Source organism: Myxine glutinosa, chromosome 13 (assembly GCF_964187855.1).
Source record: "Myxine glutinosa chromosome 13, kmMyxGlut1.1, whole genome shotgun sequence".
Taxonomy (NCBI): domain Eukaryota; kingdom Metazoa; phylum Chordata; class Myxini; order Myxiniformes; family Myxinidae; genus Myxine; species Myxine glutinosa.
Genome location: NC_136273.1, coordinates 99980448 through 100008130, shown reverse-complemented (window position 1 = coordinate 100008130; position 27683 = coordinate 99980448). Strand labels below are relative to the sequence as shown.

At 45.0% G+C, this 27683-nt stretch overlaps 2 protein-coding genes across 2 annotated transcripts in view; one reads left to right on the top strand and one right to left on the bottom strand.

Annotated features, from left to right (window-relative positions):
• Positions 1-8206, top strand: part of LOC137439145 (astrotactin-2) — a 1262948-nt gene extending 1254742 nt beyond the window's left edge. Inside the window, exons 21-23 of the mRNA XM_068134866.2 lie at positions 3993-4093; positions 6442-6625; positions 6991-8206. Of these exons, the coding sequence (XP_067990967.2) occupies positions 3993-4093; positions 6442-6625; positions 6991-7219 (514 nt within the window). The 3' untranslated portion in view covers positions 7220-8206. The remainder of the gene's footprint in view (positions 1-3992; positions 4094-6441; positions 6626-6990) is intronic.
• A 6952-nt stretch (positions 8207-15158) lies between these two features.
• The window catches only part of LOC137438415 (pappalysin-1-like), a 173759-nt gene continuing 161234 nt past the window's right edge, over positions 15159-27683 (bottom strand). The window contains exon 22 of the mRNA XM_078767041.1: positions 15159-15334. Within this exon, the coding sequence (XP_078623167.1) occupies positions 15230-15334 (105 nt within the window). The 3' untranslated portion in view covers positions 15159-15229. The remainder of the gene's footprint in view (positions 15335-27683) is intronic.

Here is a 27683-nt window from a genome sequence, read left to right as displayed (position 1 = left end):
CCCTCTGATTTCGAACCGGTGGGGTATCATAGTTGTCCCCATAATCATCTCGAGGCCGCCGCCATGTATGGTCGTTCTCCGCACCTGCTGTTCCCCACCTCCCCTGCGGAGATCTAGGCGAGGAGTTAGGTTCGTGGACCCCTATTCGGTGGGTTAAGGCATAATCATCTGCCATGGTGGCTGCGTCCCACAACTTTGGTACTTTCTTTTCCTGCAGGTACACTTTGATGTCCTCGTGGACACACTGCTGGAATTCCTCCACCAGGATCAAGTCCCGCAATGTTTCGAAGTCTTTCCCGACTCCTTTTGACTCACACCACCGATCAAACATGTTTTCTTTCACTCTGGCAAACTCCACATGGGTCTCACTCTCCCTCTTCCTGGCATTCCTGAATTTTTGCCTGTAAGCTTCCGGAACCAACTCATAGGCCTTGAGGATGTGCTTCTTCAGTACCTCATAATCTGCACATTGGTCCATTGGTAGCGCCGAATAAATTTCCTGAGCTTTCCCCACCAGCACACTTTGCACGAGTATGGTCCAGGCCTCCTCCGGCCAGTTTAATTGTCGAGCCACTTTCTCAAAGTGTGGAAAAAATTTCGCGACTTCTTTTTCACTGAACGGTGGAACCAGCCTCACCTGTCTGCCCACATCCCAGGTTTTCTGGTTAGGTGTCGACCCCGTCAGCAAGGGTGGTGCCTCTCCCCGTTCTCTCATTAACTCCAGCTCCTTGAATTTGATTTCTTGCTGAAGCTCCATGTCACGTTCCTTTAATTCCCTTTCCGCTTTTCTCTCCTCTGCTTCGAGGTCCCTTGCAGCTCTCCTCTCCTCTGCTTTTCTCCCTTCTAACCTTTCCTGGAGTTCTCGTTCCACTCTCCTTTCCTCTGCTTGTTTCTCTTCTCTCCTCGCTTCTGCTTTCCTTTCTTCTTCTGCTCTTTCCTTTTCTGCTTTCCTTTCTTCTTCTGCTAACCTTTCCTGGAGTTCTCGTTCCACTCTCCTTTCCTCTGCTTGTTTCTCTTCTCTCCTCGCTTCTGCTTTCCTTTCTTCTTCTGCTCTTTCCTTTTCTGCTTTCCTTTCTTCTTCTTTTAACCTTTCCTGGAGTTCTCGTTCCACTCTCCTTTCCTCTGCTTGCTTCTCTTCTCTCCTCTCTTCTGCTTTCCTTTCTTCTTCTGCTCTTTCCTTTTCTGCTTTCCTTTCTTCTTCTGCTCTTTCCTTTTCTGCTTTCCTTTCTTCTTCTGCTCTTTCCTTTTCTGCTTTCCTTTCTTCTTCTGCTCTTTCCTTTTCTGCTTTCCTTTCTTCTTCTTTAATCCGTTCCTGGCTCCGTAATTGCAACTCCAGTTTCCGGAGCTCAACGTCTTCTGGTTCCTCGGGTAGCCACTCCCAGGCTAACTCGTCCCATGTTCCTAATCCCACCATAGATTGTATCACCGTGGCCTGCAACTCTGCCTTCCTCAAATTAGTTCGGACCTCCAAGTTAAAATGTTTGGCCAATTTCAAGAGGTCCGACTTTAGCAACGCTCGGAACTGTGCCTCACTCGGGGTTACCCCAAAGTTCTGTGCCACAAACGCCATGGTGCCTATCGTTAACACCTGTTAACCTTCACCCAAGACTTTACCCCAATTTCTCAAAAATTTTTTTACCAATTAATAATTAATTAATAAATTTTAATTAATAAAAAATATTATTATTTTATTATTTTATACAATTTTAAATCCCGGACGTAGACCCAATTGCGAAACCACAAATCGTAATTTGGACGAGCCCCCAATTCTGTTACGTGGTCCCCTCGGTGAATACCTGGTCTCGGTGACCCCCGGACCGTGAGAGGAACTCCGCCAGCAAGCTGTACTATATATGCGCTTTCGCCACGCAATCCATATGAATTTCACCCAGGAGACAACTGATGTTCAAGGATATATTTCCAATGGTAATGATACCATACAATTCCAATGACACAACCACGGAGATTTTCCCCGAGCAATCAACAATACACAACCATCAACAATATTTCCCAGCCACAATCAATTCCCTATGAGTAAGATGGCCATCTTATATATGTGTGTCCCGGTGAGTACTCACACCCCCTTTCGGTCTCTGCTCCTCACAATGTCTCTGGGCCCCTCCTGACCAAGATACTGGTCGGCGTCTCCGCACTCGGGCGGTTGAACGAACCCCGGGTGGACGTTTCTCCACCGGGCAGGTATCGTACCAGGCACCGTGGCTGCAGCCCCTCGTGGCCACGCGGAGCGGGTACGGTAGAGCAAGCCAAACCCCACGCCGCTTGCAAGGCGCGTTAGGCCCCAACGTGCGACCCGCACGCGTCTGTTTAGACGGTGCCGCGAACGATACCAGACGCGGGGTCGATGCACGGCCCCACGTCACTTGACGTCTCCACCGGGCAGGTACACGTCCCGGTGATTCCTCTCGCCAGACAGGCTTCGGAACGCCGCTTTTCCACGCAGCGCAAGGTCGATCCCGCCTTTTGGTCGGAGCGGGGCGAGGAAGAATAATACTCGTCCTTTTTTCCTCGTGTCTTTTTCTCTTCCGTTTCCGGTCACTTCCGTTTCCGGCCACTCCCTCAGAAGGGCTCCTGACCCTCCAACCACAACAACTACACAACAACTTAATATACTACACACGGATAAGCAAAGACCTGAATGGTAATTCACATACATTCACATAAATATGTAACACATGTATGGAGGTTTCAATGGATAACATAAGAGGAGAGTTGGGTGAGCAGGGCGGGGTGCCAGACCATATCGAAGGCACGAGATATGTCAAGGGAGACAGCTCTGATTTCCTGTTTGGCATTGAGGACCTCCATCCATTGTTGAAACAGCAGAAGCAACTTGTCCAGAGCAGAATGACCTTGTTTGAATCCAAATTGATGATCCAAGATCAAGCCGTTGGAGAAGAGGAAGGATTTAATATCGAAAGCGATGATGGGTTCCTTGACCTTGCTGAATATTTGGAGCAGGCTGATTGGTCTTTAGTTGTAAGGATCTGTTTTTGCACCTTTTTGTGTAAAGCGGTAATGTTCGTTGATTTAAAAGCTGATGGCAGATGACCTTGAGCAAAAGAGATGGTGAAGAGAATGGAGAGAGGGTGAGATAAAGTGGCAGAGCAGGATTTTAGGAGCCGTGGGCTGATGCCGTCTGGTCCCGTTGCAGAATTAGAGTCGATGTTTGACAGAAACTTCTCCACCTTGTCAGGAGAGAAGGTCACAGAGTCCAGGAGCAGCTGGGTTCGACTGGGTATGGTGGGTACAGAGATGGATGGGTTTGGGACACAATATTTTGAGGCAAACACAGAGATGAGGCATTCGGCTTTGTCTCATGCGGAGTCAGGTTTGTAGGCGTTTGAGGTAAGGGAGGGGATGGAGGGGGAACAAACACCATAAACAGATTTGACCAGATGCCACCAGGAATTGGAGGAAGGAGACAGGTTTGAGAGTTCAGTCTTGAGATCAGAGAGATGGTGTTTCCTGGCTCTCCGGAGGGAAGATACCAAGTGTGTACCAAGAGAAGTTGAGCTACTCTTTGTGAAAGGAACTGCAGTAAATTTGATGTTTGTCAGCAGCAACAAGTGCGAGCAAACAACTCATCAGCTTAATGTCGGCAATGCCATCTGATGGATGGTCCACTCATTGACGGAAGGCCTTGCCTGTGAAGCGCTAGGGTAATGGCGTATAGTCATGTCAGGAATGGAAACGAGACTCCTCACAAAAAGGTACGTATGCTCCCAATTAAACAAAACCTAAAAACTCAAAATGACGAAAGTAGTGATGAAACAATTCTTCATGTTGATTAATTGCACGTGCAGATTCATGCTCCCTCCAGGGTCCTGCTGCGTGTTTGTATTTTCTTCCTATCAAGTACTTCTGTTTCCTTTGCTTTATTTGCTCCTGAAATAACCTCGTTCTTGGCGTTTTTGTGTGGCTGGTCCATAACCTCTGAATGTGTTTTTCTTATGTAATTTCCCCTTGATCAGATTTAGCTTACAAACCGTGGACAGTACTGGACGTCGATCTGAGCCCTCAAACCTGCACATGCGCACACCCTGCAAGGTTGTGGATGACATCAAAGGAGAAGGTATGAAGCCTTTATTACCCCGCACACGCGAAGCAAAAAGTGGGGTTAAGCAACTGGTACACTTCTGTCTGTCCGTTCGTCCATCCGTTTGTCCGTCCATCCACAAACGTGTTCATGATTGAGGTACAACTTGATTTCAATAGTGTATATTTATATACTGTATAAGATCGGGGAGGCTGGGATTATACGTTAAAAAAAAGGTGTATCCAACCAAAAAATAACCATAAGTGTATGATCTTAGGCTTATGGTGTATACAACCAAAAGGGTCTGAGGCTTCTGAAGGGTCTTACAGGTCTATAAGGTTTTAAAGGTATATCGCGAGGCCTTGGAGGTCTTAGGATTCTAAAGGTACGTATATTACATGTGCATAATACTTGTGTTTATTAATCATCAGGGGTTCATCGCACAACATAACACGACATCCATGTATATGCCTCCACCCTCGAAGATGGCCGGAGGCATTATGTTTTCGGGTTGTCCGTCTGTCCGTACGGGATAAATCTTGTTTTTCTCAGCAACCACATGTCCGATTGAGACAAAACTTTCAGGGTAGAAGCGACACCCATGCAGAATGTTTTTATGATAATTGTGACGTCATAGGTGAAGCGGTATACCAGCCATAAATGTTTTAATCGAATTCCTTATCCTAAAAATCTGAAATTGCATGCACGTGATCTATGACCCATTTGTATTGTAATATTAAATTTATGACACCATAGGTCACATACTTTGTCAACCATTTTGGATTTAACCTTAAACCTTAAAAAACATCTTCTCCAAAACCACCAAAGCGACCGACTCGAAACTTTGTGTCATTGACTAGGCATGGTGATTAAAAGTTGATCACAAAAACGTCATCAGTCACATGCTGTGGCAGCCATATTGGATTGAAGGAAAATATTAAATAATTAATATATCTGAAACCGCTTACCCTATCGATGCGAAACTTTACAAATATCATCTAACAGCAACTATTGCATATAGTTTGAAAATGATGATGTCGTAGGTCACGTGGTTTGGCAGCCATATTGTGTAGAAAAACTAACCTTGTCCGATCAACACCAAACTTCACAAACGTGATCCCCGACCCATACATATGCAGAGTGTACGTTTTTTATGGTCATACGTCACGTGGTATCGCAGACATATTAGCTCGAAAGCCGATATTTAAGAAACCCCTTCCTCGGAAACCGCTTCACCGATCGATGTGAAACCTTTCATGTCTGGTAAAAATGTGATACTTGAGAACAGCTGAAGGGATTTAAATCCAACTTGTTTATTTTTTGGTTAGTCAACGAGGACATCTACCTGTTGTCACGGACAGGGACTCTGCGGAGGCATATTGGCAACACAGTCGCATTTCTCTAGTTTTTAATTTACTTCTTTATCCATTAATGACAATGATATTGATTAACTGGAAATATCGTTTATCCAGAACATCCTTGGTCCTGACCATTCCAGATAAAAGAGGTTCTACTTGTACTCGTTTGCACAATGTGTTTGTAGCTTATTTGAGATTCTTCCTCACTATGAGCTAGCCTCACCCTCAACCCCCACTACTTCAACCTCCCTCTATTAGCCTGGCAACCCATGCAGCGGGAGACCGAGTTTACCGTTTACCATTTCAGATATCATCAAATTTTACACGAAACTTTTTAATGAGAATATGGAGAAGTCAAATTAATAACATGGTCAAAAGGTCAATGTTTTAAGTGAACCTTCAAGAATTGACCTGAAATTTTAAGAATTTGCATATTGGGTCACTGAATTAGTTCAACCAATCAAAGCCAGAAGCCGAATGTTTTTTTTCGATAGAAAGGTCAAAGGTCATGGTTACATAAAATATCAATGTCAGTCAATACGTCAGTGACTCAATGCGACCCAATTCAGAGTGTAACTTGTGTTCTGTCAAGAAGGTCAAGGGTCACAAAATCACAAGTTTCCATCTGAGTTTAATTTGAGCGAGGTTTGCACATTTGGTGACTGAGGCCAATTATTGCTTTTGTGGTCGAATCAAATCGGAGCAAAAGGTCAAGGTCGCCTAAAATCGTCAATCTTTTTGTATTTTTTTTTTGAGCTGTTTTCTTCATGTTTAGCATACGGAAGAAGAAGAAGTCCGAATACAAAGCGGGTGCTTAGCATTTTCGGATGTTTTCTAGTTTTCCTTGTTTTATTATTTTTAACAACGTTCACTCAGGAATTGGCTAACCAAGTTACCCAGGTTGATTCAACCATAACTTTCATAATCTTCGGTCATGTTTTTTTCCTGTTTACTTCGCTAGATGTAATACAGCACAAGCGAGGATGAATAATTATTCACCATTCTTATTGGATTATGTTGCCCTAGAGATTGCAGACAAGCTCTACAACTTGTTTAATGGTTACACAAGTGGAAAAGAACAGCAGCTTGCGTACTCCATGCTTTTGGACACAACTGCTGCTGCTCTTCATCGCATCCGACACCACTACAATACTCACTACAGCAAGTTTGGGGACTTTAACTGGCGTCTGGAGGATGAACTTGGCCCACGGTATGTCTGCCGTAGATTCGTTCTTGTCTTTACCCACACAGGCATCCAGTGGATGCTTCCAGCCATTTTCTGTTACTTGGTTATCACTGTGCATGTGCTTCTGTTGCTTTGTACAATATTGCGCCCGCTTGCTCGTCTTCATATCCCACACGGAAATCTTCCAACCAATATCAGGTTTCACTTTAGACTTGAAAGCTTGGGCAGTATAGTGATGTACCATAACTTCCTGCTTCATGTATTGAGTGTTGATCTATTAGGACTATCGGAGATTTTTTTGTATACATAGTAGGGGATACTATGATTTATGGAGGCACCTCTAAACATTTGTCCGCACCTGTGTTTCTGAGCTGCTTTTTTCTCTACAGGAAGGGCAGCATCATTTTTCATCAGATGACGTCGGTGAGCCCTCGTTGTGCCGAGCTACTTGCCGAACCATCTGTGTACACACATACAGTCTCCATCCCATACCTCGTTTGTCATGAGGGCGCATGGGCACCGCACGGGCTCCGTCGACCCGCTGACCTGCTCCGCGTTTGTGATGAACGGTGGCTCAGCGTGCTGAGGAATTACTATGCGGACAACAGTGAGGGCTGATCTCAGAGGATTCACATGAGTTATAGTTTGATAAGGTCCACATGATTATGTGAGGGTAATATTTAGTCTAGACGGAGCATGAGGTTAGGAAATCAAGTTTATAATAAGAAGTTTGCTCAAAGATAGCTTGTTACACTGCGTATGCTGTGCGTACGTATGATGCGATGTATTATGGTGTCGTAGTGTAATATTGATAATTATTATGGTGTCGTAGTGTAATATTGATAGTTATTATGGTGTCGTAGTGTAATATTGATAGTTATTATGGTGTCGTAGTGTAATATTGATAGTTATTATGGTGTCGTAGTGTAATATTGATAGTTATTATGGTGTCGTAGTGTAATATTGATAGTTATTATGGTGTCGTAGTGTAATATTGAGAGTTATTATGGTGTCGTAGTGTAATATTGAGAGTTATTATGGTGTCGTAGTGTAATATTGATAGTTCAGATGTGGATTCAAACCACGATTGCGTTGACGTCTAATAATTTAATGAGGAGTAGAAAATCGAGAAAGACCACTGGACTTCACTGGATCTGTGCATTTTAATCGCATAAATTGTGTTTATCATTACAATATTGATATTTATTAAACTGTTCGCACAAAATCTTGTGTAAATCAAACTACTGAACGTTTATGTCTGTGGAATAACGAGCATGTGATGTTTTGTCGCTCCTTCCATGTTGTCTTGTCCAAACGCTTGAGGCCGTTACACGACGCCATTTTCGAGTTGCTCTTCTTTGCTTCTCTATCCGTGGCAAGATGTTTTGTGCAAAATGTGAATTGGCCTTTCTTTTGAAGTGATCTGTCCTATAATCTCCCTTAAGCTCTTTCACAAGTGTTGGTTTGTTTTGACTGGTTTTCTCCTCTCTTCCTTGTGTCTTGTTTCCGGAGGGCCAAGTGATGCGGCAAGATCATCTCTATGGCTTCAAGATGAATAGTATCGGTGGATGTGTAACTCCATGTTGAAATAAATATTAAAACTTTCACATTTGGTTGAGGAAGCTTTTATTTGCTTTCAAACACACTGATACGTCATTAAATAAACATGTCCGAGGAATTCTGTTCATTGACAACAACAAAACAACATTTTATTATTTTTCTGCAAGAGCGAGGCTTATGGAAGGGCAAAGGTTACATTGAAATTGGGGAAGAGGGGGAACAATTGGGCACAACCAGCAAAGGGATAATGAACAGGAAAGGGAGAGAGAAATGGGGGGAGAGGATGAGAGAGAGAGAGAGAGAGAGAGAGAGAGAGAGAGAGAGAGAGAGAGAGAGAGAGAGAGAGAGCAGGCAGGAGTGGAGAGACAGAGAGAGAGCAGGCAGGAGTGGAGAGACAGAGAGAGAGAGAGAGAGCACGCAGGAGTGGAGAGAAAGAGAGAGAGAGAGAGAGAGAGAGAGAGAGAGCAGGCAGGAGTGGAGAGAGAGAGAGAGAGCAGGCAGGAGTGGAGAGAGAGAGAGAGAGCAGGCAGGAGTGGAGAGAGAGAGAGAGAGAGAGAGAGAGAGAGAGAGAGAGAGAGACAGAGAGAGAGAGGGAGAGAGACAGAGAGACAGAGAAAGCAGGCAGGAGTGGGGATGGAGAGAGAGAGAGATATGGGGGGAGAGAGGATGAGAGAGAGAGAGAGAGAGAGAGAGAGAGAGAGAGAGAGAGAGAGAGGAGAGAGACAGAGAGACAGAGAAAGCAGGCAGGAGTGGGGATGGAGAGAGAGAGAGATATGGGGGGAGAGAGGATGAGAGAGACACAGAGAGAGAGAGAGAGAGAGAGAGAGAGAGAGAGAGAGAGAGAGAAAGCAGGCAGGAGTGGGGATGGAGAGAGAGAAAAGGCAGAGAGAGATGGTGGGGAGGAGAGAGGGGGAAAAACTGAAAAAGAAAAACCCACTGACATCAGCAAGTCAAGAGGATTGGCTGGGAAGGGTTACTGGGAGTAATAAAGATCATGGGTGATAGCACGAGTCGTTGTACCCTGCCTGCTTTAAGCCATGGAGAGTGGAGAGACAGAGCAGGTGGTTCAGTATTTGGGAGAAAAGAGGAATAAAAGACCTGGTGTGCAATGAGCCTGGATTTTGAAAGTTTAACCAGGAGGGGATTATTTGGCGGATATAGATACAATTAGTACAAAGCTGAAACACCTAGCATGTTCACGTGACATACACACACACACACACACACACACACACACACACACACACACACACACACACACACACACACACACACCCTATAGCTTCATTTAACTTTTCAAGACACCAAAGAAAAACTAAGCTGTTTCTGCACCTTTCTTCTGGCAATGGAAATCCCAGCCCAGCCACAACAAATAATTAATGTAAATACCATAAATTATAATGAAGTTACAATTGTATAATACAGGAAAGCAATTAAAATGTGTACCGAAGGATAAATGGGACCACTCTGTAGACAAACATGTAGCTTTTCATCGACATAAAAGGGCACATGATCATACAAGAACCCTGCTTTATAGGACTCACAAGCATCATTTGAGCTAAAGCGCAAAGACAGCAAAGAAGCATCATTTTGCAATCCATGAGCATGAGGGCTTCATTTAAAGATCCACTCTCAATGAGAAGCTGTTCACTCTCACACTCTCAATATCTCAAACATACGCAATGTTCACAACTCGAGGGTTCGTCCGCGTGGATGCTGTAAATGTGATGCCACTTGAAACTTCTCTGTTTCACATCATCGTCAACAAAATGTGAAATTAAACCTAATTTATCATTCGTTATTCATTTAAACCTAATTTATCATTCGTTATTCATTATTTTCATTTTTTCGCAAAAGTTTATCTTCTTTTTTTTTTTCTCTCCTTTTTACTTTTCTACTCCAAAGCTATAAACATGTTTAGCATTCCTGCTATTTATTTTGGTATGAAGCACAGGAAATCATCTTCATCAAACAGTTCACAAACTTGGAATGTTCTACAGTTGGGCAGGAATTGATACCATGCTTTGCACGCTTTACAACTGTAGTGTCCCATAGTCTTGTCTGAAGTTTACATATGATGACGTGAGTGCTGATGACGTGAGTGCTGATGACGTGAGTGCTACGGATCCATGCAGTGTGCGTACCTCTTTTACAATTACACGGACATACCGTCTCGGATCTAGGCCTAACCTATTACGACTGGTGAACGACTTGATTTACCACTGCACAACTCGTGTGTCCAACGGTTGCTGCACGTGAAGAATACATTTTACATGTTAATCAACTTCGGTTTTCTTCTTCCATAACGACACAACAAACCACACCCGGACAAATTATTTGAGCATCCGATATGGGTAAATCCTCTTTTTCTCTCATTCTTATTGACCAAATTACATTTCTTTAACATTTAGACAGGAATTTGCAACAGATAATTTTTCTTTGTATTTGCAACTCTATTGCTGTACATCCTGCATCCTACAGAGATGCTGTAACTGGAATACCGAGACTGTAACCGGAACGCCTAGGCTGTAACCGGAACGCCTAGGCTGTAACCGGAACGCCTAGGCTGTAACCGGAACGCCTAGGCTGAAACCGGAACGCCTAGGCTGTAACCGGAACGCCTCGGCTGTAACCGGAACGCCTCGGCTGTAACCGGAACGCCTAGGCTGTAACCGGAACGCCTAGGCTGTAACCGGAACGCCTAGGCTGTAACCGGAACGCCTAGGCTGCAACCGGAACGCCTAGGCTGTAACCGGAACGCCGAGGCTGTAACCGGAACGCCGAGGCTGTAACCGGAACGCCGAGGCTGTAACCGGAACGCCGAGGCTGTAACCGGAACGCCGAGGCTGTAAACTTAACTCCTTCCAATAACTGAGCAGCATGATCTGAGCACGTGTTCAAATATCTCCGGTGGATTTCCATCGGAGCACGTGTTCAAATATCTCCAGTGGATTTTCATCAGAGCATGTGTTCAAATATCTCCAATCAGTGGATTTTCATTGGAGCACATGTTCAAATATGTCCAATCAGTGGATTTTCATCGGAGCCCGTGTTCAAATATCTCCAATCAGTGGATTTTCATCGGAGCACGTGTTGAAATATCTCCAATCAGTGGATTTTCATCGGAACACGTGTTCAAATATCTCCAATCAGTGGATTTTCATCTGAGCACGTGTTGAAATATCTCCAATCAGTGGATTTTCATCGGAGCACATGTTCAAATATCTCCAGTGGATTTTCATCGGAGCACGTGTTCAAATATCCACAATCAGTGGATTTTCATCGGAGCACGTGTTCAAATATCCACAATCAGTGGATTTTCATCTGAGCACGTGTTCAAATATCTCCAATCAGTGGATTTTCATCGGAGCACGTGTTCAAATATCTCCAATCAGTGGATTTTCATCGGAGCACGTGTTCAAATATCTCCAATCAGTGGATTTTCATCGGAGCGTGTTCAAATATCTCCAGTGGATTTTCATCGGAGCACGTGTTCAAATATCTCCAATCAGTGGATTTTCATCGGAGCACGTGTTCTAATATCTCCAGGGGATTTTCATCAGAGCACGTTTTCAAATATCTCCAATCAGTGGATTTTCATCGGAGCACGTGTTCAAATATCTCCAATCAGTGGATTTTCATCGGAGCACGTGTTCAAATATCTCCAAACAGTGGATTTTCATCGGAGCACGTGATCAAATATCTCCAATCAGTGGATTTTCATTGGAACATGTTCAAATATCTCCAATCAGTGGATTTTCATCGGAGCACGTGTTCAAATATCTCCAATCATTGGATTTTCATCGGAACGTGTTCAAAAGCAATTTTTTTATATTTTGTTTTTTGTATACTGAATCGAGGCTCGTGAAAGAGCTAACATTTACTTCACAAACAAATCAACCAGACAAACAAAATATATAAAAAGAGGGAGCGGAAAACAAGATGGGGAGAGAAGGGGAAGCACACAAACACAACATTTGAGAGCAGGGAGATGTGTGGGAGGGAGAGGGCTTGGGGGGAGGAGGCGTCGGAAGGAGGAGGGGGAGGGGTGGGAGAAGTATAAAACACAAGGACACCAAGGACTTCCAGGACAGAAGTTGGTATTTCAAAAAAGTGGAATTGGGGTGAAATTAGCGGGGGTAGAAAAGATCAAGGTTTTTGGATGGGGGAAGATAAGAGATGGTGGTGAACAGCTGTTTTAAAGACCTGGAGGGTGGAGTGGGATTGAAGAGAGTGAGGGAGTTTGTTCCAGAGGCGGGAGAAAATAGGAATGAAGGAGTGAAGGTGAGCAGAGAGTCTTGATTTTGGCAGTTTAACCATAAGAGGGTTGCAGGCAGATCTTGTGCGACCTGGAGGAATATTTGCGGGACAGAGCCCAGAGAGAGCTGGGGGGGGCAAGGCCAGAGAGGAGTCGGTAGAAGACGGAAAGACCACCAACCTGCCTGCGGTGCGTGAGTGAGAGGCCCTTGGAGTTAGCTTCATCGCGGGAGATTCCAATGATTCTGAATGCTTTGGTTTCAACAGCGTGAAGACGAGGTAGGTGTGAGGCAAGAGCACCAGCCCAGAGGGGAGAGCAGTATTCCATTGAGCTGCGGATGAAAGCCTTGTATGTGGTTGAGGAGCTCAGGTGTGCCAAGGAAGGACTTCGCATGACGGAGGATGCCCAGTCGGTGACTGGCTTTGGAGGCCAGATTTGAAATGTGGTTTTCCCAGGAAAGATCATGGCAGATAGTGAGACTCAAAAGCTTGAGTGACAGAACTTCTTGGAGAGGATTATTCAGAAAGTGGATGGGAGGGTTGTCCAGTCGGTCTTTTCGGAGAGACATCGTAAGAGTGTGAGATTTGTCAGGATTGAAAGACATGTTCCACTTGTTTGCCCAGTCTGTGATTTTGTCCAGGTCTGCAGAGAGTGACGAGGCTGCAGGCTGCCGATCTGAGGGATGAAGAATGGAGCGACAGAGAGTAGAGTCATCAGCAAAGAGATAGAGAGGATTTTCAAGAGAGTCAGAGAGATCATTGATGAAGACCAGAAAAAGCACAGGGCCCAGAACACTGCCTTGGAGAACTCCAGCCTGAACAGGAAGAGGAGATGAGAGAAACTCATTCAGGGCCACACGTTGACTACGACAAGAGAGGAAGTCCGCCAGCCATGCGTGGAGATTTCCATGGATACCAAAAGAGGAGAGTTTGGTGAGCAGAGCGGGGTGCCAGACCGTATCGAAGGCACGTGACATGTCAAGGGAGACAGCTCTAATTTTCTGTTTGGCATTGAGGACCTCCATCCATTGTTGAGAAAGCAGAAGCAGCATGTCCAGAGTCGAGTGACCAGGTCTGAAACCAAATTGATGATGAGAGATCAAGCCATTGGAGAAGAGGAAAGATTTCATATCTGAAGCAATGATGGATTCCATGACTTTGCTGATAATTGGGAGAAGGCTGATTGGTCTGTAGTTGCTGGGATCTGTTTTTGCACCTGTTTTGTGCACAGCAGTGATGTTGGCAGATTTCCAAGCAGATGGCAGATGACCTTGAGCAAAAGAGAGGGTGAAGAGAACAGAGAGAGGGAGTGAAAGAGCGGAAGAACAGGATTTTATGACCCGTGGGCTGATGCCGTCAGGTCCAGTTGCAGAATCAGAGTCGAGGGTTGACAGAAACTTTTCCACCTTGTCAGGAGGAAAGGACACAGAGTCCAGGAGCAGCTGGGTACGACTGGGTACGATGGGTACAGAGAGGGATGGGTTTGGGACAACAGAGTTGAGGCATTCAGCTTTTTCACATGCAGAGTCAGCCGTGTGGTCATTTGAGGTGAGGGAGGGGATGGAGGGGGAACAAACACCAGAAACAGATTTGACCAGACGCCACCAGGATTTGGAAGAGGGAGACAGATAAGAGAGTTCGGTCTTGAGACGGAGAGATATTGTTTCCTGGCTCTCCTGAGGGTGGACACACACTTGTTTCGGGCTTTGTGAAAGGAAATGAGATTTCCTTCCGTTGGATTTGCTTTCCAGGAGACGAAGGCAAGTTGTTTCTGGGCAACAGCCTCACCACAAGATTCCGTGTACCATGGACGGGAGGAAGGGTATGACAACTGAAGACGAGATGGGATATATCTGTGCATGAGAGAGAGCAATTTACTTTGGAAGAATTCCCAGGATGAGTTGATGTCAGAGGCGGTAGAGATGGGAGACCAGTCCAGATGATTGATGTTGCCAGACTGTTGAGTCGATCTTGCCCACAAACCAGTGTGGTGACGTTTCATTACTATTCTGCATCACACCTGCAAAACGTTGGTGTTTTTTAAATATAATATCACGTGTCGTTCCTATCTCTCTTTTTGAACACCCATCATGTTTCACCCCAAATAATGCTTTTCCATGAATATCGTCTGATCTATCAGATTATATACCCCCTCCCCCTCCAAGCCCCCACCTTTTTACCCTGAAATATAAGCTGGTAAAATAAACTTCAATCTAACCCTAACCTAACACCAACCTCGAGTTTTGTGGTGAAACGGCCCATGTACTGAGACTTGCCCTCAAGTATCCAGTGGAGGACGCGCAGGAAAACATCTGTAATGGTCACATAAATCATGTTCATGTCTAACTAGAACATCATGCTACAAGCAGCAACACATGATGATCCCATTGACTTGTACACTCCTTAATTGTGAACAGCACAGACTATATGCCTTTTCTGAAGGATCACAGCATCATATGGTGAAAACACTGATCATCATATCTTATGATCTCTAAGCTGTGAAAATCCACTTTGGTAATATCAGACACTTCATCGCTTGGTACATCAGGTGTAATTAGGCCCTATTATCATGGCTACCTATACCTGCAGCCGAGTGGACACCAGACGGAGATTTTTCGATCATGACAGGATAAAATAGGGGACGTGATAAACTGAGAAAAGGTTGAAAAATAATGGATTTAATAAATAAATAAATAAATAAATAAATGTAACTGCTCAAAGAAAGGAGTTGGATTTGGTAACAAAAAATAAAATGACTAAAATAAAGTCGACATTGTGGAACCAAAATATAAACAAATATTAAACTTGTCTTCAACCACGACCAATGTCATGGCGCCGTGCATGATTCTCTGTCGCTGCAGGATCACGACAGGCACAGTCACCTTGGAGATCACATGGTCCTCCAAACGGGATCACCTGTTAAACAATGCCACGGTGCAAACAGCAACACATTGTTGTATTGAGAGAATGTAGTTTGCATCTTGACTTTTGCTAAGAGCAGATTCTGCTTACTCCTCTAATTACTCCCTCCACCTTAAATTGCTTTTTCTATGTACAGGAATTATTTAACACCTGATTATATTTAATGTGAATTGTTGTGAATGAAAACAGACATTCTTGTCTTTGTGAAAAATGATGGTCAACACACAGACACCCACACCATGGGTGGGGAGGGGGCCTGGATTTTGATGGACCTTGGTGGGAGGAGGGCCTGAAATTTGATGGGCCCTGGTGGGAGGAGGGCCTGGGATTTGATGGACCTTGGTGGGAGGAAGGCCTGGAATTTGATGGGCCCTGGTGGGAGGAGGGCCTGGGATTTGATGGACCTTGATGGGAGGAAGGCCTGGAATTTGATGGGCCCTGGTGGGAGGAGGGCCTGGGATTTGATGGACCTTGGTGGGAGGAAGGCCTGGAATTTGATGGACCTTGGTGGGAGGAGGGCCTGGGATTTGATGGGCCCTGGCGGGAGGAGGACCTAGAATTTGATGGCCCCTGGTGGGAGGAGGGCCTGAAATTTGATGGGCCCTGGTGGGAGGAGGGCCTGGGATTGGATGGGCCCTGGTGGGAGGAGGGCCTGGAATTTGATGGGCTCTGGTGGGAGGAGGGCCTGGAATTTGATGGGCCCAGGTGGGGGTCTGCGGAGGTTGAGGCATGCGGCGGTGCCGCGCACATGCGTGGGTTGTGGTTTGCACGTGCGTGTTTTGCACACGTTTGGCTTTGGTTTTGCTTTGGTGTATTTTGTTTTGGCTTGTGTGGCATCGTGTGCTGTGTGTTGTATGCACACATGCTGTTTTTGTGCGTTTTATACACATGTACATGTTGTGCATGTGGTTGTATTGTATGCAAACATGTGCGCATGGCATGTTGTGTAGTCGTGTTTTGTGTGCACACATCTTGTGCGTGGCATGTTGCACGTGTTTTGTGCACGCACGCACGCACACACACACACACACACACACACACACACACACACACACACACGAAGGTTGATACTTCGAGATCTGGTAGATCTCCGTTCCATCTCATGAGATCCACCAACATGTGGGGAGAGCAGGCAAAAACAACTTGCATGCATACACACACACACACACACACACACACACACACACACACACACACACACACACACACACACACACACACACAAACACACACACACACACACACACACACACACACACACCAAGATGGCGTCGATACGCGAGCGGCTTTCCTCACCAGCTCTCTCATCGGTTCCCCCATGAGCAACCTGCGAAGGATATATGTGGACTTCGGTCTTGGCAACAGATGAGAGAATCGATGAGAGAGGATGCACTGTAAGTACTGTGGGTGGCAGCGTTGGCGATCGCCGTGGAGCATGTGTGCAAGAGGGATCGTGAAGCAAACATCGGTTTGCAGCCTATGAATTGCGGCCTATGAAAAGACCGAGGCTTGCAGGCTATTAGCGACGTTGCAAGGCGGACTGAGTTACCAGCATGACCGCCTGGACATCAGGTGCTGTTGGAGGCTATGCCCTAGCGGTGAACAGAAAGGGAAAGGTGGACATCGAGAGAAAGACGAACATGGTCCATTGCCATTTGAATCAGTGCTACGAGGCAGGCCAAAAAGCCCGCATGTCCGTCGGGACCTCACTCGATTATGGATCCTCTTCACTGAAGGTGGACATTAAAAGGAGGACAAACGAGGTATGCTGTCATTTGGATCACATACGGACTGGACTCTTGTGCTAGCTCCATGGCAGACCCCTGGGGGGGAGGGGTCTTCAGTGGAGCGGGGGAGGGTGTCGACATTGAAGATGGGAGGGACCGTGAATGGAGACGGAAACATGAATGCACACGAAGCGCCACAAACACAGGGCCTGATAGATTGAGACGGCACTTTATGAACAGACATGGCTCCAATGAATCACATGAAACTCCAGATGCCAGACGCGAAGGTTTGAAGGGAGATGGGAGGGGCCGTGAATGGAGAGGGAAGCGTGAAAGTGAATGCCTGCGAAGCACTGCTAACAACGGGTCTGATAGCTCGAGACAAAAACTACAAACGGAAACCTTGATTGTTGAGGAGGAGATATTCCTCCAATGCAAGATGTATTCCATACATGAGGCATGGGGGAATAAAGGTAAGGGTGAATGTTTCAGGAACCAGCTGAAAACAATGAAACTGGCTATGAGGGCAGAGACAGCCCCCCCTTGATAAATTAGAGGTCTTTTCAACAATTAAAATGTATCTAGATAAAGATAGAATAGAAGAGATTACATCTAGGGCAAGGCAACAAGTGGCAAGAGAGATTAGAGTGAGGGGAGCTAAGTGCTCGCTTGAAGGTGAAGACTGAGGTGGCAGGAATTTGACCGAGATGGCATGAGAGGAAGTTTTGGCTGTGCAACGAGATGAGGACCAAACTTCGACATCGAGCCGGACCAAAGGTGATGAAGAAAGTGTGTGGCAAAAGGAAAGAATGATGGTGTCCCATTGAAAGAGGGTCAAGAGCGGTTCAGAAACAAAAACCAGGTGACTCAGGCACAAATGAAGGGGAAAAGAATGGAAAAGGTGGATGGTGATGGGCAGAAAAACAAGGGAGAGCAGAAGAATGAGGGAGAGGAGGACTGTGAAGACAATGAAGAGCAGAACAGAATAGATGGAAAGAAGAGTTAGCCAACAAAATAAAAGAGATTAACTTGATAAAACTCAGAGAAAGACCAAAACGTATCGCATAGAAAACAATAAACGGACAAAACCTTAGTGAGGCAGACTATTCAATTAGAAAAAAAATTCCAATCATTAAATTAGAAAAATGATCATTCACCTCGTTGAGAGAATCATCCACCTTAAAAATCATCCACCTTGAAGGAAATCAATGTCGTGTGTTTTGCAGCGGCACTATTCATTCAAGAAAAAGTAATGGGCAAACAACACCGGAAGAAAAAACCAGGCCCTACAAATAGAAACCAAATACATGTTTGAGAGTAACCTGAAGAGATTTTACCGTGAATTGGGGAAACAAAAGCAGAATGTGTCAACTCCCCCTTAAAAATGAAAGCTGGGAAATTTATGGAAATGAATTTTTGAAGGTCGAAAATAACATAACAAGGAAGCAGAATGGATCCTAAACTTGGAAAAGAAGTAGCAACAACTCGAGGAAATGCCCCCATTGATTTATTGATGAAGATAAAATTAGAGAACAACTTCAAAAAATGCCAAACTTCAAAAGCCCAAAAGCCCCATGGGTCAGGATTCGAACCCAGGCAAGTGTGCGTACCTCTTGGGCAGTGGATCCCAAACCTATGGTCACGACCCAAATGAGGGTCGTGAGGGTGTTCCTGAGGGTCGCTGGACCGTCTCAAAAAAAAGAAGTATTACAGTGTTATAAGGGGATTACTTCACTGGCACAATAAGGATTATTGAAATAGTAATTAAAGTAGAATAGTTGTGGATAATATCGCATCTGTTATGTTTGGAATTCACGTGTTATAATTCATATGTAATTTATGTTTGGAATTCACATGTTTTAGTTCATAGGTATGGGAAACGGAAGTGACTTGTTGGTTTTGGAGAGTGGGAGGAGCTAAGGAAAAACGGGTTTTTGGAGGCCTAATGGGCATGCTGTGCTGTGTTGAGATTTCGGATTAAACCGTTGACGTTACCATCAAGTACGTTTGGGGTAATTGCTGGATACAACAGCATCCATATACGCTTAATATAATAATGTTCGAGTCCGTTCACGTCCAATACTCGTGCGTCAAGCAGACCAGTGAGGAGCCTGTTGTTAAGTTTCACTCTTATCTGAATGTGATATTATAGATGGCGCTGTAATTTTAGCGTTTTTAGGTTAATTATCGAATGCACTGTTTTTATTCATTAAACGTTTTTATTTAAGTTTAAAATGTTCGATTTTTATACATTCATAACTGTTCCAGATGAGTTTTATCATTGGCGTTTATTTTATTATATGCTGTTGCCAAAATTTCTTTTTTTATTCTGAATCATTCAAGAATGGTCGAGAAAACCTATTTTTCACATAAAAGAAATTCAATTTTCGCATGTGTCGACAGTTTACAATCTGACAGTCGTGCTTTCACTTGTTTACTGGAGGCTGAGATCTAGTTACTGCAAACAATGTAAGTATTGCCTGCATCTTACTTATTTTTATTTACGTGTGGTTTTTGATGAATGTTACTGTGTGTGGAGTCGAATAATATAATAAATAATAATTAACTTTACAATTGGGTATTTTTAACTTTTTGAACAATTTCCAATTTTTTAAAAATTAAAATGTAAGAATTTATAACTCTTTTCATTCCAGGTCTGGTCTTCAACTGGAAAATGGCCCAACGCAAAACACAACTGCTGTCTAAGCCTAAGTTTTTGAAATATGGCTTCACCGAGATGAGACAAAAATCTGGGAATGTCCGACCTCAGTGTGTTCAGTGCCTGCAGGTCCTCGCCAATTAATCTATGAAGGAAAACAAATTGAAGCATCATTTGCATTCAGTTCATCCACACTTTGTCAAAAAGCCACTGAGTTACTGGGAGGACAAAGAAGAGCAGGTAAAACGAAGTCGGATTGATGCTCCTTCGAGTTCAGCCTTTTCTCTGGAGAAAGCTTGCTTGGTGTCCTTTGAAGTGTTGTGGTATATTGCAAGATGCAAAAAGCCCCATAACATTGGAGAGGAGCTGGTGAAGCCAGCAGCAGTGGCAATGGTGAAAACTGGTTGTGGAGCAGATGTTGCCAAGATTGAATCGGTACCATTTTCTGACAATAGCATCAAAGGTCGAATCTATCTCATTTCAGATTATATTTTGGCTCAACTGATTGTGGCACTGAAAAAAGCAGGAAATTTTTCGTTGCAGACAAATGAATCAGTAGACATTGCAGGTGACGCTCAACTTATGGTTTTTGTAAGGTACAGAGGAGAAGACGACATCCTGGAAGAATTTCTTTTCTGCAATGCCCAGTCAAGTACCACCACTGGAGAAGACATCTTTAATATGATGAACATTTTTTTCAAGAAACATGATCTAGACTGGTTGAATTGTTTGGCTGTGCTTTGTACACTGACGGAGCTCCATCTATGATGGGAAGTCGTTTTAGGTTTTGTTATTCGTGCTAAAGCAGAAAACCCGGATATCATAAAAATTCACTGTTTCTTACATCGGGAAAACCTTGCCACTCAACGTTTGCCACCAGACCTCCATGTAGTTCTCAATAATGCTATCTAAATTGTGAATTTTGTCAAGGCCTGGGCTTTAAACTCACCCATTTTCCATAAAATATGTGAAGAGATGGGATCACATAACCAGGTTTTGCTGTTCCAATCTGATGTCCATTGGCTCTCTCGAGGGAAGATTATCGGAAGGGTTATTGAACTAAAAACGGAAATTGAATTAATTTTTTCGTGAGAAGAGACATGCACTTGCAGACTGCTTTAAAGATGCTGCTTAGCTGGCAAAGCTGGCCTATTTGGGTGGCATCTTCATGCACCTGAATGAACTGAATTCAGACATGCAGGGCCGTAATCATTCCATGGTGGACATAGGTGAAAAAATTGCCTCATTCAAGAAAAAGCTTGATCTTTGGAGAGAAAAACTGGGTAAAGGAAAAACGGCGGCCTTTCCAGAACTGAGTGCTGTGCTGGAGGATTCGTCGGAAATATCCCTTGTTGACGTCAAAAGTATTTTCCAAGACCATTTGAAGAACCTTCAGGAAGAAATGAACAGGTATTTTCCAGAAAACGTCAACCTCAAGAAGCATAGTTGGATCAGAAATGTGTTCAATTTGGACGTCAGTGAAGTCAGAGAAGATATTCCGGGATTTCAAGAAGAACTTGTAGAACTCCAGGAAAATCAAGTGCAGAACAACGCTTTGAAAAGCTCCCGCATTCGAAATTGTGGACCCAACTTGAGGATAAAACATCTCTGGCCATTCTCAGAGAGTCTCCTCAGTGTCGACGAGTCTGGCATTTCACTCAGACTGACTGGCACGGTCTTCAAGCAGCCATCAATCATCTGGCCTGGTCTGCCATCTCCACTGCCTCTGACTTCCAACTCATCCTGGGAATTCTTCTAAAGTAACCTGCTCTCTCTTTATGCACAGATTTATCCCATCTCGGCTTCAGTTGTCATACCCTCCTCCCGTCCATGGTACACTGAATCTTGTGGTGAGGCAGTTTCCCTGAAACAACTTGCCTTCTCCATATTATGATAAAACTTTGCCTAAAATGGTAAAAAATAACAGCACGGACACACACGGACACACACACACACACACACACACACACACACACACACACACACACACACACACACAAATAATAGATTGCAAAACCCTGTCACCTGCGCTAATAAATGCCCAATGTCAAGGACACTACACGATGGGATTTTTAAAAGATGGCAGGACTGAGCCAGACGGACAAGTGTAGATTCTGCAAGACAAAAACAGAAAGTACGAGTCACCTGCTCTTGGGATGCAAAAACTATCATCAGAACAACTTTACACACAAAGGCACAACAAAGTATGCAAAGTGATTTATTGACATATCTTTCAAAAATTTAAACATCCCAGTACCAGAAAACTCATGGAAACATGAACCAAGGGCAATCATTGAAAATGAGGACGTCATGCTCATGTACAACCTGATGATCCCATCGAGCGTGAATATAGAAAACAAAGCATTGCGTCCGGACATTGTACTCAGGAACAAAAAGAAAAAGACAGAAATGATGATTGAGATATCAGCACCCAGCGAGTTTGGCCTAAACAACGTATAAATCAAGAAAATGACCAAATACCAGGACCTCAAAAATGAGGCCAAGAGATCTTGTAAGCGGCAGAGTGTCGAAATTGTGCCAGTGATCACTGGAGCAACAGGAATGATGAAGACGACTCTCAATGAGATTTTAAAATCCATCCCCAGGAATATTACCACAAATGAACTACAACTGGAGGCAATCCGGGATTCGGTGACGATTCTGAAAAGAGCCCTCGGAACAAAACTCTGAAAAAGTTGAACAACTTGGTCCATGAACTGTGATCCCTTACCGAAGAGGATGTGGATACTTTGGGTCCAGGAGGGACTCCGTTCCACTTCTTGAAACCCACAAATGGAGATATCAACCAACGAGACACACACACACACACACACACACACACACACACACACACACACACACACACACACTTTTATTAGCTCACCTGGAACGTAGTTCCGGGGAGCTTATGCGATGGCACGTCGTCAGTTCCATTACTCGGTAAACACTTGCAACTAATTCTCCGAAACCGCTGATGAGATTGTGACCAAAGTTGGCACAAATTATATTAGTTTGCTTAGTTTAGCAAGACTAAAGTTTGTTTGCGGCATAAAAATTTTTTAAAAAATCGACGTTTAAGGGGGTCTACCGGGGGTCAAAGTGGAGACCTTTGGAGAGGGGTGGAGAAATGGAATGAGGAGTGAATGGAGGGGAGAAGATATGGGAGGGGAAGGGGAGGAGGAGAAGGGGAGGAGAGAGGAAGGGGAGGGGGGAAACGGGAGGGAGAATACGGGTGGTGGAGGAAATGGTGGAGGAACGGTGAGGGGAAGAGGAGGGGAGCAGAACGGTAATGGGGAGGGTGAGCGAAAGTATAGGGGAGGGGGAATAAAAGGAAGGGGGGAGGGGGAATAAAAGGAAGGGGGGAGGGGGAATAAAAGGAAGGGGGGAGGGGAGGATAGGCGAGGAGAGGATAAGGAAGGGGAAGGTTATTTAACCTGTTGGTTAAAACACTATACCATTCACTTACCACGGAAGCAATAATGGCACAATTTCCATCTTCCCCTCTGAACTTTATTCTCCAAACATGAGGGATGGCAAACTGATGTGAAAGATGCTGTGACAACTCATATTACACAGGTGTGTGTGTGTGTGTGCGTGTGTGTGTGTGTGTGTGTGTGTGTGTGTGTGTGTGTGCGTGCGTGCGTGTGTATGTGTGTGTGTATATGTGTGTGTATATGTGTGTGTGTTTTTGATTCACCGACCACACCATCTCACCCATGGGGCTCTCAATTGGCATAAAGTGTGACCATTCCAAAGAATAGTTTTGCATTTTGACTTTTCCCCAACCCAACACCCCCACGCCCCTCACAACAACCACCCCTTCCAAACCTCACCCCCAAACTCAGATTCACCTGGGTGTCGAATGAGCATCTCCTCTAGTTATATCAAAACGGGCAATCATGTGCTATCATTGAGATAAATACTTCTACCAGCGAGGCCTCAAAATTCTACGATTCTTCGAAATTCTATATCATCAATGTGATGTTCATGTGTGTAATCCTGCATGTCCATACGTGTAATCACTTACATGCATTTGCCTACTGAATGCACAGAACGATGTGATTTCATTTTTAAACATCCATTTTTCACCAGATTTGTTTTAATTTCATGTGTAGCACCTCGAGGTACCTCTAAAAATGTAAAAGCAAGTCGAGTGGACCCAACGAATAAGCATTCCCTAAAGACAGTCGAATTGTTCACAAATTTCACATTTCAAAGCAGCACAAAAACAGCAACCACAAATATTTACCTTTAAAAAAATCTTCTATAAAAGTGAATTGCATACCTCCATTTTGGTAAGGCTTTTTGTTTTTTTTGTTATAAGCACCCTGTTAATCATCTTCAAAATTGGTGTGTTAACACACTCAAACACCCAATTTCAATTCATACAATATATTGGAGGTTGGGAAGTATTGCTTGAAAAGTTTGGGGCTGATAGGTTTCATGGTTTTGGAGTTATGGAGGAAATGCACGCACACACACGCACACACACACACACACACACACACACACACACACACACACACACACACACACACTCTCTCTTTTACTAATACTTATGGGTCCATTGGTCCGTTGTACCAAATTTTAATTGGTCTTCACGGCCTTGTAGCATACCTGCCTGCCGGACTCAAGGGGTTATTTTGGGTCCTCGGGGACTTTTGGGTCATCAATAACTTTTTTTCCTTGGGGACTTTTGGGTCATTAAGGAGTTATGGGTCATCTGAGTCTTTTGGGTTCTTGGGGACTTTTGGGTCATCAAGGACTTTTGGGTCATGTGGGACCACAGGTTCCAGGGAGAGGGTCACCGCCTAAGACTGGTCCTGCCGCCATAGGGTGTTTGGGAAAGTAAAACAAGCCGAGCATACGGGGCCATGCTCGGCTGGCAAGTGTGTGGAGAAGCGCCCTCCTTTGGTGAAATTAGTGAATTGTGGAAAAACTGGCGCAAGCAATCCGAGGGTTAGATGCAAAATTGAGGGGGAATTTTGTGAAGCCGTGGTGGACACTGGGGCCAGTGACAACATTATTATTCCGAGTGTGCCAGACCAAAGTGTTGGAGGTTGGGTTAAAATTGATAGGTTGGTAGGACACAGCCTTCAACTGGCTACGGGGGCGACAGCGCCAATATTGGGGTGCAGGGTTGTAGGGATGGAGATGGGCAGTCTGGAGGTCAATGTGGTGGTATGGGTGGCGGAGGTGTGTGACCAATGTCTTCTGGGATTTAGCTTCCTGGTGGAACACGACTGTCAACTAGACCTTTGGCAAGGTCATATGTGGTTGGGCACCGAGAGGCTGCAATTGGTTGGACTGGGGGATGACGAGGAGGTACAGAGGACGTGGCTGGAGGTGACGCGCACTGTAAGCGTGCCTCCCAGGTCTAATGCTGTGGTAATGGCGGAGTTAGCGGCAGGTGCTCACAACATTAGCCAACTGGGGCTAGTGGTCCTCATTGGGGGCCGAAGGACTGATGGTGGGTCGCACCCTTGTGGACACTCGTGGGCCTATGTTAACGGTTCGGCTGCTCCACTTGTCCAATATCCCTCGCATGGTAAGGGGCGGAGCTGTCGAAGCCAAGTGTGGTAGGGTAGTTGAGGTCACCGGAGGAGGCGGTTCCACATGCTTGCCAGTACAGCCGGAAAAAGGGGAAAATTCAGGGGAAATTGAGAGGCCCGAGGGAGTGCGGGACATGATGACATGCTCCAAAGAGGGCCCAACATTGGAGCAGGTAGAGACATTGCACAATTTGGTTGATAAGAACTGGATGTTGTCTCTCTCTCCCCCAAGGATGTTGGACACATGAGTCTCATCAGGCACCAAATGAATATGACTGAGGCTCGGCCTGTTCGCCAACCACCATGGCGAACATCCAGATTCTTTTGAGCAAGGCTCCCTTTCGCTAAAAAAAAGAAGAGGCAGAAGAACAGGTGCCAAAAATGGAAAAAGCCGGATTTATCGAACCCTCTGAGTCCTTGGGTGTCACCCATTGTGCTGGTGAAAAAGAAGGACGGGACCACTCGGCTCTGTGTGGATTATCACCAGCTCAATCATGTGACACTCAAAGACTCGTATCCCCTGCCAAGGATTGATGACACCCTCGATGCCGTTTCAGGCTCAAAATGGTTCTCTACATTGGATTTAAAGAGTGGTTATTGGCAGGTGGAAATAGATAAAGAGGCGAGGGAGAAAACAGCGTTCACCACACGAAAGGGTCTCTGGCAGTTTGTTGTCATGCCTTTTGGATTGTGCAATGCCCCTGCCACGTTTGAGCGTCTGATGGAACATGTTTTAATTGGCTTAGGTGAGCAAAACTCACCACTCAGAAAAACTCAAAACAAAACTCACTCAAAGAGTTTGATGTTAATCGCAGTTGCGTGACAGTATTAGTTAATTTGGATTAATGTATAAGTGATTGTATTTGTGATCCAGGTAGATCAAATTGGCTTGGCTTCCTCACATATGAAATTGTGGTATGATGCCCGAGCACACTCACCCCGTTTCCTTCCCGGAGACCTTATTTGGCCCCACTGGCCCATAAAGAGGAAGGGTGTGTGCCCAAACCTCGCCTCACCTTGGAAGGGCTTAGGGGTGGTGCTCCGGCAGGTGACTGATGTGGTTTTCAAAATTCAGATGGGTCCGCATACCCTTCCACAGATAGTCCATGAGGATAGATTGAGCCGCTACCTGGGTCGGGAGGCTCCGGGATGGATTGGAAGGGTGCGGGAGAAACTTGGTGTGGTGGATGACACTCTTGGACCCGACTGATCTGCAACAACCTGCATTTAAGGAACGGTGCCTTGATGTGTACTGTCCCAGGGTTTCGGTACATGCTCACAAACAGGGAACCATGATCGTCATGGGGCCCGCAAGGCTAACCCCCGCTCTAGCGGGGAAATGGCCTTAAAAACGATCATTCATTCATTCATCTATCTATAATTCCACTAATCTCTGTGTGTTTGTTTGTCTGTGACCGCTGTTTCTCGACAACCACGGGTCCGATATACTTTAAACTTGCCAGGTATATTGCTGGGGACCTGAGGATGTGCCTTTTCAAGGTTTCATATTAATCGGACAAGTAGTTACCGAGCTATGTCCAAAAAACGATTCAACCAATCAGAGAGCAGCGAGCTATCACGTGTGCCGAACGTGCCGAACAGACTCTGCCTCGGACGGCACATTTGAGAGCGTATTCATTTATTTCACGTTGGCAAACTATGTTGGCGTTAAACTATGTTTTAAAACTAATTAAAACTAATTTGCGATTCTTTCGCTTTCCTGCGCGTTTGTGCACGCTATGGCGATTTCTTTACCAAACTCCGCAAGCCGTTCGCTTTGGACCAAACCATTTCATGTAAATAGAGGGGGGGGATTGTCACCGTACTCGCAAGCCGTTCGCTTTGGACCAAACCATTTCATGTAAATAGAGGGGGGGGTTGTCACCGTACTCGCAAGCCGTTCGCTTTGGCTTTGCGAATGGACCAAACCATTTCATGTAAATAGAGGGGGGGGATATAATTTTAGATATATATATAGTACGGGCATGCCCTAGTTCTCATAAATTGGGACATGGTAATTTGCAGTGGGGGCGGGCGAGAGTGATTACATGGTCGGTGAGGGGATCAGAGTGTGTGCCACAAAGTGTCTTGTGGGTGGCGTTTGTTTATGTGTAACGGTTTTGTGTTTTTGTGCGGATGAAAATTCAGTTGTGGTTGGAGTGTGAATGTGGGAATTCACATGTAAGCAGGCCATGGCAGTGTAGAAACACAATGACATGTTATTTTTGCACTACAGTGTTTTAGAATTGAATGGCCACTGGGGAGGGAATGTCAATTTTGGATTTTGTGGGTGAGGAAGGTGTGTGGGTCCGCAGGAATGGATCAAGCTCTGGAGGAGCGGTGACTGTGGCACCCCCTAAGGTAATTTGTCCCTGGCAGCCGGTGGTGTCTGGAATTGGAAATCT